At 41.0% G+C, this 10,841-nt stretch overlaps 1 protein-coding gene across 8 annotated transcripts in view; it reads right to left on the reverse strand.

Annotated features, from left to right (window-relative positions):
* The window catches only part of tnikb (TRAF2 and NCK interacting kinase b), an 85,886-nt gene extending 85,124 nt beyond the window's left edge, over positions 1-762 (reverse strand). For 7 of the 8 annotated variants that reach the window (XM_078162923.1, XM_078162918.1, XM_078162924.1 and 4 more), the window contains exon 1: positions 258-759. In XM_078162923.1, the coding sequence (XP_078019049.1) occupies positions 258-365 (108 nt within the window). In that variant the 5' untranslated portion in view covers positions 366-759. Of the gene's footprint in view, positions 1-257 lie in introns of all 8 variants that reach the window. The other variant, XM_078162922.1, reaches the window with a different exon arrangement.
* Positions 763-10,841: the final 10,079 nt, after the last annotated feature.

The raw sequence follows: 10,841 nt of genomic DNA on the forward strand, positions 1-10,841 counted from the left end.
AGCCCACACACACACATACATACATACACAGGCTACATGCACGCGCACGCACACCACCAGGCAGCAAAACCAGAGGAAAGCGCAGGGAGACGCACCCTTGCGCGGTGCCTGGAGATGAGGGAGTGGATGAGGATGAAGAGGAGAGGGGAGGGAAGACGGGAAGAGGGGGGTGGACAGGTGCTTAACAGACTCACACGCACGCGCACACATAGACACATACACCAGATGCACGTGCACACACAGGGAGAGACATTTACCCGTAGTGCAGACAGGTCTATCTCGTCCAGACTCCGCGCAGGGGAGTCGCTCGCCATGGTTCTCTCGGTAGATACGGGACTCAAGATGGAAGCTTCCTCAACGACCATCGACCGAGAGGTGCAGAGCGGCGGCGATGAACACACACAAACACTCCTCTAAAATAAATAAATCCCCCCACCCACCCCCAAAAAAATCCCCGAAAATCCACGCGCAGGCGATGCTTTCCCGAGAAGAGAAATGACCGCTCCAGGAGGGAGAGAAGACGGAGGGAGCAGCGCAGGAGGGGAGACGATGTGCGCGGTGCTCCAGGTGCTACATGCTGCTCGGCGCGGTCAATCCGGTGCTACATACCTCCACCTCGACACCCAAGCTGGACCGGACAGGAGAGGACTGGGGGTGACACACGCGCACGCGCACAGAAATGGAGCGAGAAAGACAAGAGACCGCGACGGCAGGAGCGCACAGCAGCCGAGGCGCACAGAGAGCGAGCACACTCCGTCCGTCGGTCCGTCCGTCGGTCCGTCCGTCTGTGTGGCGGAACAGCAGCGCGCTTCCCGGGAGTGGCCTGTGAGGAGGCTGCGCTACAGACAGAGACGCCCACAATGTCACACACACACACACACACACACACAAAACTAAGTGGTGATCGATCAAAAGCCTGAGCTGCAGGGCACAGTCACACACACTGAATTAAATGTAACCCATTACATAGAACTTATGTAATAATATTAAATATATGGAAAATTGTCATGTAGGCCTAATTAAAATACTTAAAGCCAACGTTTCTGTTATTCATGTATGTGTCCTTTGCCAAGGTCTGAATTGATCACATTTCACCCATAAAACTTTTATTTGGACCATACATTACAGATTTAAAGATCTCTGTAGCATCAAAAGGTTTTACATTTAACTAGTGAAAGTTGTTGACAAAAAGCTACCAGTTGTGATACGGTGCTGTTGAGGTTGGTTAGCAGCCTCAGACGCAACCTGCTACCGTGCTCTTGAAAGATGGCACAGAAAAGGCGCAAGGGTAGCATCCAGCGTCTGACCTTGTGTTTTCCAGGTGGCTAAAGATACAGTATTTGTGCAGCCCCTTAAAGTCATTTTTCTTATAATACTAATAATAATAATAATAATGATTACTAGTCCATACCCAACCTTCTACCTATGCCAATCCTCAATGCCTATGTGCAGTTTCACATAGATTGAACTCATCAGTGAGTAGAAAAACGTGGGACAGACAGAATGACACACTGACAGTTTCCGTGAGTATGTACAGCATACCATACCATGACTTAGTCATACCAAAAATGAGAAAAAAAAACCCAAAACATTGGGCCACAGGGGGAGCCACAGCATTTTAGCCATTTTTAAGCATTTTTCTGTTGTTATAGCGCCACCCAGTTGCCAATTAGAGTTAAATTTCTCCAGTCACCTTGAGGCGTCCTGTTCTACATATCTACCAAGTTTAGTAAAAATCAATATGGCGGTTAGGCCTAGATAAGCAATCACGTAGCTCTCTAGTTCCCCCATTTTGTTTGATCGGGTCAATAATGGAGGGGTCCCCTCAGATTATATGTGGTCATATGCCTACAAAGTTGCGTGGTGATGGGTGAAACCCTTGAGATGTTATACACCTTTATGTGATGAGCCATGCCCTCCGCAATATTCATTGCCTTATAGAAGCTCAGTTTTAGTAAGTTTTAGAACTTTAGATATTGGTCCCTAGATTATGTTCACCCAGTTTCATGCATATCGGTCATACTTCCTAGGAAGAGATCGATTTTAAGTGTTTTTCAAAAAATTCAAAATGACAAAAAATCTGTATCACCGGAAGTTATGGGTTCTTGAGCCAATTTTGTTCCTCATGAGGAGAGGCATCTCTGTGCAAAGTTTCATGTCTGTACGACATACGGGGCATGAGATATGCCCATTCAAAGTTTGCAATTTCAATCGGTTGCTATAGCGTCCCCCTTTGGCCAATTGATGTAATATTGCTTCATTCACATCCTCCCATGACCCTCTACCACTGTGCCAAATTTCACATGGATTGACCAAGTCAGTGAAGAGAAAAACATGGAACAGCCACACAGACACACCCACAGACAGAGTTTTCGTCATTATATGGTAAGATAATAAACTCTTTTGATATAGCACCTTTCCAAACACAGTTACAAAGTGCTGCACAATGTCTATCTATCTATCTATCTATCTAAAAACATGACATCAATAAAGTAGACAGACAGCTCAGATATGTTTTTAGGACAGACTTAAACAACAACAGTGACTCAGACAGATAAATATATGAACTTTTCATTTTGAGTTTTTGGTCTGGCTACATTCCTGTTCCCTACAGAACCAGCTCCTGTTGTTAACCAGCACCTTAAATACCATTTGGAACATAATTTATTGCATTGATCGTTTTGTCATTGATCAGTTTCATTCATCAGTTTCAGAGGTGTTTAAACCATAACTTTAACAGATACCAGTTCTTACACTTTTTACCTTCCATAATGTCATAACATTGTATTTATGCTGTTTGTTTTCATTCAAAGACACAGAAACACTGAACTCCAATTTGATGTTATTTTATTATGACTAATGATGGTATAAAAAAGACAGACAGACAGACAGACAGATATATCAATAGAGAGTCTTACTCTATAATGACGAAAACTCTGTCTGTGTGTCTGTTCCATGTTTTTCTCCTCACTGACTTGGTCAATCCATGTGAAATTTGGCAGCCTCAGACACATCACCAAAAGGGGGACGCTATAGCAACCGATTTAAATTGCAAACTTTGAATGGGCATATCTCATGCCCCGTATGTCATAGAGACATGAAACTTTGCACAGAGATGCCTCTCCTCACGAGGAACAAATTTGCCTCCAGATCCCATAACTTCCAGTTATACAGAATTTCCGCCATTTTGAATTTTTTGAAAAACACTTAAAATCGATCTCTTCCTAGGAAGTATGACCAATATACATGAAACTGGGTGACCATAATCTAGGGACCAATATCTAAAGTTCCCTCTTGGCAAAAGTTGGAAAACTTACTAAAACTGAGCTTCTATAAGGCAATGAATATTGCGGAGGACGTGGCTCATCACATGAAGGTGTATAACATCTCAAGGGTTTCACTGATCACCATGCAACTTTGTAGGCATATGACCACATATAATCTGAAGGGACCCCTCCATTATTGACCCGATCAAACAAAATGGGGGCACTAGAGAGCTAATTTCTTATCTAGGCCTAACCGCCATATCGATTTTTACTAAACTTGGTAGATATGTAGAACAGGACGCCTCAAGGTGACTGGAGAAATTTAACTGTAATTGGCAACTGGGTGGCGCTATAACAACAGAAAAATGCTTAAAAATGGCTAAAATGCGACCAATCGCTGTGGCTCCCCCTGTGGCCCAATGTTTGTTTGTTTTTTCTCATTTTTGGTATGACTAAGTCATGGTATGGTATGCTGTACATACTCACGGAAACTGTCAGTGTGTCATTCTGTCTGTCCCACGTTTTTCTACTCACTGACGTGTTCAATCTATGTGAAACTGCACATAGGCATTGAGGACTGGCATAGGTAGAAGGTGACAAAGCTACCAATGGGTATGGACTAGTAACCATTATTATTATTATTATTATTATTATTACTATCATTATTATTATTATTACAGAAAAATGACTTTAAGGGGCTGCACACATACTGTATCTTTACCCACATGGAATTGCCAACTTTCAAGAGCACGGTAGCAGGTTGCGTCTGAGGCTGCTAACCAACCTCAACAGCACCGTATCACAACTGGTAGCTTTTTGTCAACGACTTTCACTAGTTAAATGTAAAACCTTTTGATGCTACAGAGATCTTTAAATCTGTAATGTATGGTCCAAATAAAAGTTTTATGGGTGAAATGTGATCAATTCAGACCTCGGCAAAGGACACATACATGTACACTCCAGATAAAGCATTAACTGACAGGGGTGAGCACACACACATCAGGGGGCGACCACCCTGCCCCCATGGGACATTTTCGTGTTTCATTTATGTCTTAATGTCACATCAGAGAGAAACTTAATTGGTAATGTTAGTGCCCTCTGATCAGTCCACCTCCTGTCTGTGCCTCTAATGTACTCCATTAACAGAGATAAGCATCTGATTCTCCAAAAAATGTATAACCAGCAACCTTTGAAACAAAGAGAAGGTTGTTTAACAAAACTTCCTGCTGGTCTGGAGGTGTTTCCAGAATCCTTTGTGATTTCCCAAAACTGAATAAATACCACACATAGCAACACAAAACTGCTTTGCTAGCTCAATCATGTTGTAACTAAGATATCCGCTGGAAAAGATATTTTTTTCACGGACCGTTTAATGGGTTATTATCTATTACAGACACTGCTAACGGCTAACAGGGCTAACAGCTAACGGTTAGCCCAGCTAAACGTGCACACAGAAATAGTAATGTTTGTTCAATCATTGTGTTTATAGACTTTACAAACATCGGATTAGTCCAAACGGTGATACAGTGATGTGAAAAATGTGATATATAGGCTATATATATAGCTAAAAGCTCTGCTGGTTTTCTACCCGGAAGTATTTGTAAACAACAAGGCGATTCCCTCTATAGTCCGGCCGGACGGATGAGTCATGGCCTTGTAAAAGATTATGTTTGTTTCTTTTAGTTGGCGAGAATGTGTCGCCGCAAACGCGATAAACATCCACTAACTTTGGCGGAGTTTTCTGCGAGTGCGGCTGAGCCATTTTGTACCGCTACACGTGTTTCTAGTCGGACTATGTTTACAAGCACAAGAGTTCAGTGAGCCACCGAAGGACCGCCCTGCGGATTTACTATTGGTTCTGCAACGTAGGGAGTTTTTTTGAACTCTGAAATTGTATCCGCCCATCTAAACACAAAATCAGGGAGAAAGTCATCAGTCTTTAGTTAAGCAAAGTGTCTAAAGACTGACTTGTGAGTCTAGGTCTAAACAGGCTCACTGGGAGACATCACTCAGACCATTTGCCAAGGTGGTCTGGGATGCATGTGACCACATATTTTTAGTAATGGGAGTCCCCAACAAGCATGTACCAGTAAAATATGTTATCAGTGCAGGACATGGTGGTTGTTTTAGTAACAGCTTGCTAGCGCTCTATAACTTATCCATTTTACGATGAGTTGGAGGAAGTATTGCTTGACCGTCTATCATTTTGCCCTGTGGAAGGAAATGTGTTCGCTGATAGCAATACCTCCAGCTGTACCAGCACAACTGCTATCATGACTAGCAAGGGTGTGGACCTAACTGTGTGTAAGACCCTTTGACATTCTCACAAAAGTGTCATAAGTAGTAATGAAAAGTGAACGCAGGTGGTCAGCTGGAGATGCATGATAGACATAGGAGTGAACAGTGATGTGTCTCAGCTGTCCACTTGTGGACAGATCACTAAAATGCATGTAAATACCAGAGCTATGTCAGCCCTGACAAAATGTAGCAAAACTTTTTAATTAAACAGAACAGTGGTGTGTTGTTGAACACCCTGTTGTGTTATGCAGTCTTTTAATACGGTGGGGTTTAATTAGGCCAATACTGAATTGGCTTTATTGGTGTATGTAACATATGTTTACATTGCCAAAGTAAGTGTGAAATAAAACTAAAAATTGTATGTACAGTGAGTTAAGATTTACTGGATTTTGGTTTATATACAAGAGGCTGCTGATTGGGGAACACCTCTGACACAATCAACAAATGAGAGAAAATGTACCTCAAAGCCTATTGCTCACCATTTCACACCATTTCAAGGAAACATGTCCTTCAACCTGGAAACCAGAGCAGAACAGTGCACGTGCACACTGTGTAAACAGGCTTTATGGTACCTCCCACCTGTGGATCCATTATCTAATAGATTTGAAATTATCCAAATTCCATTGCACACCTGTTCTAGGTTGACTATATATGTGTTTGCCTTTTGTCTTTGTCCATTTTGACAGACTTTTGAGTCTGTTTGCACAATCAAAGGCTGCAAATGAATCTGTGTGCTCCAGTTCCTTTCTTTTCCATGGAATACAGTTAAATTTGGATTCATGTTGCACACGCTGAGCATGGAGATATGTCATTTCCATCTTTATTTAGGAAAAACAGGTACAATTTTCTGTGATGAAAACATTTTTTTATCATGCAGCAGACTGAATATTTAAATAAGGTTAGAAGAATCTTTGAGGATTCTCCAAATACTTTCAGAACAGCAGTCAGTGTTGCTTAGATATGTTCTGGGTTTTTCAAATATCACCAGGTATTTATTTTCTGAAAAATCTACTGATTTGCTCTGTGACTTAGATCAGCCCAAATTCCCTTTACATGAATCCAATCCACAGTCAAGAACTGTACCCATGTTTTAACCTGTCTACAATAACTCCAGCCCTTTGCTGTGGAAATAATGGAAGGAACTCGAGGGGCAGGAGTCTCCACTCCACTGGGAAACTACCTGCAAGCAAAACCAGCTCTCCAATTAATTCAAGCGTTATACAAATCACTGAGTCAGTCTGCATGTGGAGGTTTCAGAGCGTGCAGGGACAGATCTGTGAACACATGCTTGAAAGCACAGTCCTGATTTCACATGCCCTGTTGTCACTGCTTTCTACAGCTGCAGACAGATTCTCAGCATCTGACAATATTGGAGCTTCTGACTCACCTGCAGGACACACCCATAATCTCCTTTTAGGATCGCATCGGCGACCACACACTGAAATCTGCAAACAAATAAACAAATGAATAAACAAATGCTGGAAGTAACTGTACATAGAAGAATACCAAAATACCAAATATTGCATATTACGTTTAGTTTATTACATTTATTAGTCAGAGACCATGGATTAAACATTCCTCTCACACAAGAAGAAGAGATGTATGCCCCAGATTCATATATCAGCTAATTTCCATCTGCAGTTTCTGTAAGCAAGTAAGCAACACTGCACAGCAGAAGTCCTGATATATAACAAATGAACACCAAAACTGAGAGCAAAATGTAATTAGACATAAAGCTACAAGTGCAATATCACTAAACTGTATGTTTTAGGCTGTGAACAGCAATTAATATAAAGTGTGTTAATCCTTTTCATGTGTCTGGATGAGGTCATGTGTCTCTTTGTAGAGTCATTTTCAGGAACACACACCTCAGTCAGTGAGGTCATGCCAAGACAGGTATTTTTTCACAGACACACCCAAAATCATTTCTTGACCTTCTGAAGCCTAAAAAATTATCACTAAGTTATATTAAAGGCAAATTACAACATTTTTTTAACCTTGTCATCCCTTTTGCCCACACTTCTTGTGTCTAAGTGACTAAATTGGTCCAGTGTTGAGAGACATGGTTGCAGCCGGCAGTGACGAAACAGGCTGCAATGTAACCACTCAGAGCAATTATGCACCATTAACTCACGTCCAATTAAAGGCTTTGTTTTTGTCACTGACAGGCAAAATAAAACGCTCAAAGACTGTCTTGATTCGTATTACCACTGTTCCAACAATCATCAGCTTAGATTTGGTTGAAATAAACCCCTCAGTTCACCCAGTAAGATGTGAAAATATGCTGGCTGTCATACAATTACAATAACAATGTGAGCCTGTCAGTGACGAAAACAAATGCTTTTAGTAAACATGCATTGACAGTGCGAACATGCCTCAAGTGGTTACATTGCAGTCTGTTTCATCTCACTATGTTTCAAAAACTGTTGTTCCCAGTAGTCACATAGACAAAAAACATGGTGAAATAAGGTAAAGGCTGATAAATCAAAAACAAGTTACCCTTCAGGTCTTATCTGACACAATCTTCACCCAAAACCTTGGTCTGTGTGTCACACTGGGGATTTAGATCATTCATATGCGAGAAATCTTGCGTGATGATGAGATTAGATTGAATCAAAAGATAAAAGTGACATGAGAGAGTTGCACAGATATATAGCGATCAGTCACAGTATTAAAACCACTGATAAGTAAAGTGAATAATATTTTTAAGTCATTACAAAGTGGTGTTCTGATGGGAAACCTTGGGCCTTGGCATTTATGTAGATGCCATTTGACATGCACCACCCACCCAAACACAAGTGCGGACCAAGTACTGCACTAGTACTAGTACTAGTACCAAGTACTGATGGCAGTGCCCCCCCCCCCAACATCAGGACTGGCCTGAGGAACATGACCAAAAGCTCAAAGACTGGACCTGACCTCAAAATTTCCCAAATCCCAGTCCAATTGAGCATTAATGGTACAGGAGTAAAGTCCAATTCATGGTGGGGCCACCTTGGATCTGACTTGTCTCTGACCTTTAAGGTAATGAATATGGGGGTGTCCTATGGTGTCTGGCACCAGGGTGATAGTGGCAGATCATTTGAGTCGCGTGGGTTGTGAGGTAGGATAACAGCATATCTCTTGGATGTTTGATCGGATTGGGATCTGAGGAACTGGGAGGCCAGGTTGATGCCTTGGTCTGCAACTTTGTTTGGGTGGGTGGAGCCCGTCAGCTGGCATCCACAGGAATGCCAGGACCCAAGGTTTCATTACAGAATATTGCATTGTAATGGGATGATTAATGCAATTCACTTAACCTGACAGTTTTACTATAGTGGCTGGTGGGTGTACACAACACAGACAAAAGTATGACACCCCAACACTAAAATGTGATGTGATTCCATCAACATGGGCATCAATGTGCTGCTCCCCTGTACTCTCCTGGTTTCAGTCTTCCCAGTACATGTGCAACCTGCTGCAGAGATTTGCTCCCATTCAGACACAAAAGCATCAGTGAGGTGATCAGGTGTGCCTCACTGTCTGTGTTCCAGTTCATCTCAAAAGGTCTTGGATAGGATTGAGATGTTATTGAGTTATGAGGATTGAGTTATTCTACAGCAAACTGGGAAAAACATTTCTTTCTGGAGTTGGCTTTGTGCACTTCAACATTATCATGTTAAAAAAGGAAGGAGACAAACGCAAAACTGCTGACACAAAGATGGAAGAACACTCCAGTGTAAAACATAATTGTATGCTGTAGCATCAAGGCTTACCTTGATTAAACTTAAGGAGTCTAGAACAAACCAGTAAAAACAGACCCCGACTAAAATTACATCAAAGGATAATAACAGGGGTGTCCATATACTTTTGGCACTGTCAGATTTAGACAGTGTTTTTGTGGTGCCATCCTGTGGCACAAATGAGAACTGCAGGAGGGAGGAATTTGGGATAATGGAGGTTTTCTGAGGACAAACCTGTTTTCATTTGCATCAGTGACATGTTTTTCATTTCAGTGACAACGTGATAAAAAACGAGATCTTTGCAAAGAGTGACAGAGACAACAGACAGAAATATACTCAGTGATTATAGAAGACGGAAGGAAGGGTGATGGCAGTTAGAGGTGTTATGAAGATGCAGACAGATCAGACAGATCAAATGTGTTTAATTTACAGAAATATTCCTTTGGGGACTTTTATCTTGTTCTGGGTTCAAAGCATTTGCAGTTGCACTTTTGCACAGAGATACTGAATATGTAAAAGATGATTTTTATTATGTGTGTTTCTGTGCTTCAGCAGAACACTCACATCCAGTTTATTTGTTGTGCAGTGGTTTGAGCTGATGCCTTACAATAAGGACACTGCTTATTCTGCAGAAAATATCAAAATAAATGGAATAAAAATGTCATTACTGTTGAGTGTTAATGTATTTTTAGGTTTGTTTGTGCTGTCCCTTATTTCTGTATTTCTTTCTTTTTGGATGAATGGTCATATTATTTTTTTCTTTTGTGTGTGTGTGTGTGTGTGTGTGTGTGTGTGTTTGAGTTTTTTCTTATCCACTGTAAGGGTCCAAGGACAGAGGGATGTCAGATATTGTAATTATAATTTGTGCTGTGATTTGTGTTATTGGGCTCTATAAATAAAAATGAATAAATCTGAATTGAATTGAATTGAATATGCATGGTGTTCTCTTGATCTTGAAATTATTGTAATTTATTATTACTATTTATTATTTCAGATTACAGTTAATTCTGAAAAAAATGCTAAAATTATACAACATAAATCACTTTTAAAAAGAAAACTTTACTGTTGTCTTAATTTACTGAGTAAGATGTTTATTGTTTTACCTTTATTTTATCTTATTATTTTATTTAGTTTTTTTTTTCATGAGTCTTTTTTTTTTTTTTTTTGCTTTTTTGAGGGGCATTTCTGCTTTATTTCACAGAGATAGGCAGGAAATATGTGGGAGAGAGGGGATCACATGCAACAATGGACCCAAGCTGGATTGAGCCTACAGTGTTGTGGTAAAGACTTGGCCTTAATGGTGTGCCCTCCGTCAGGCCTGTGACCAACCCCAGCAGGGCCAAACCAAAGATCTCACCAAACCATCCATTCAGTAGTAGTGACAGGTGTTGCGTACAAAGGGCAGCTACCAGGGTGTCCCAGTCTTCAGAGTCTCAAATATATAGTTCAACATTTGTTTACAAATTAATTTCTATCCAAAATATCACAGGGCTGACTAACCTAAGAATTGGCCTGAGAGTCATCACATTTAAATATACTGAGTCTAAAAATACTG

The sequence above is a fragment of the Epinephelus lanceolatus genome, chromosome 20 (genome assembly GCF_041903045.1).
Source record: "Epinephelus lanceolatus isolate andai-2023 chromosome 20, ASM4190304v1, whole genome shotgun sequence".
NCBI classification, from domain to species: Eukaryota; Metazoa; Chordata; class Actinopteri; order Perciformes; family Serranidae; genus Epinephelus; species Epinephelus lanceolatus.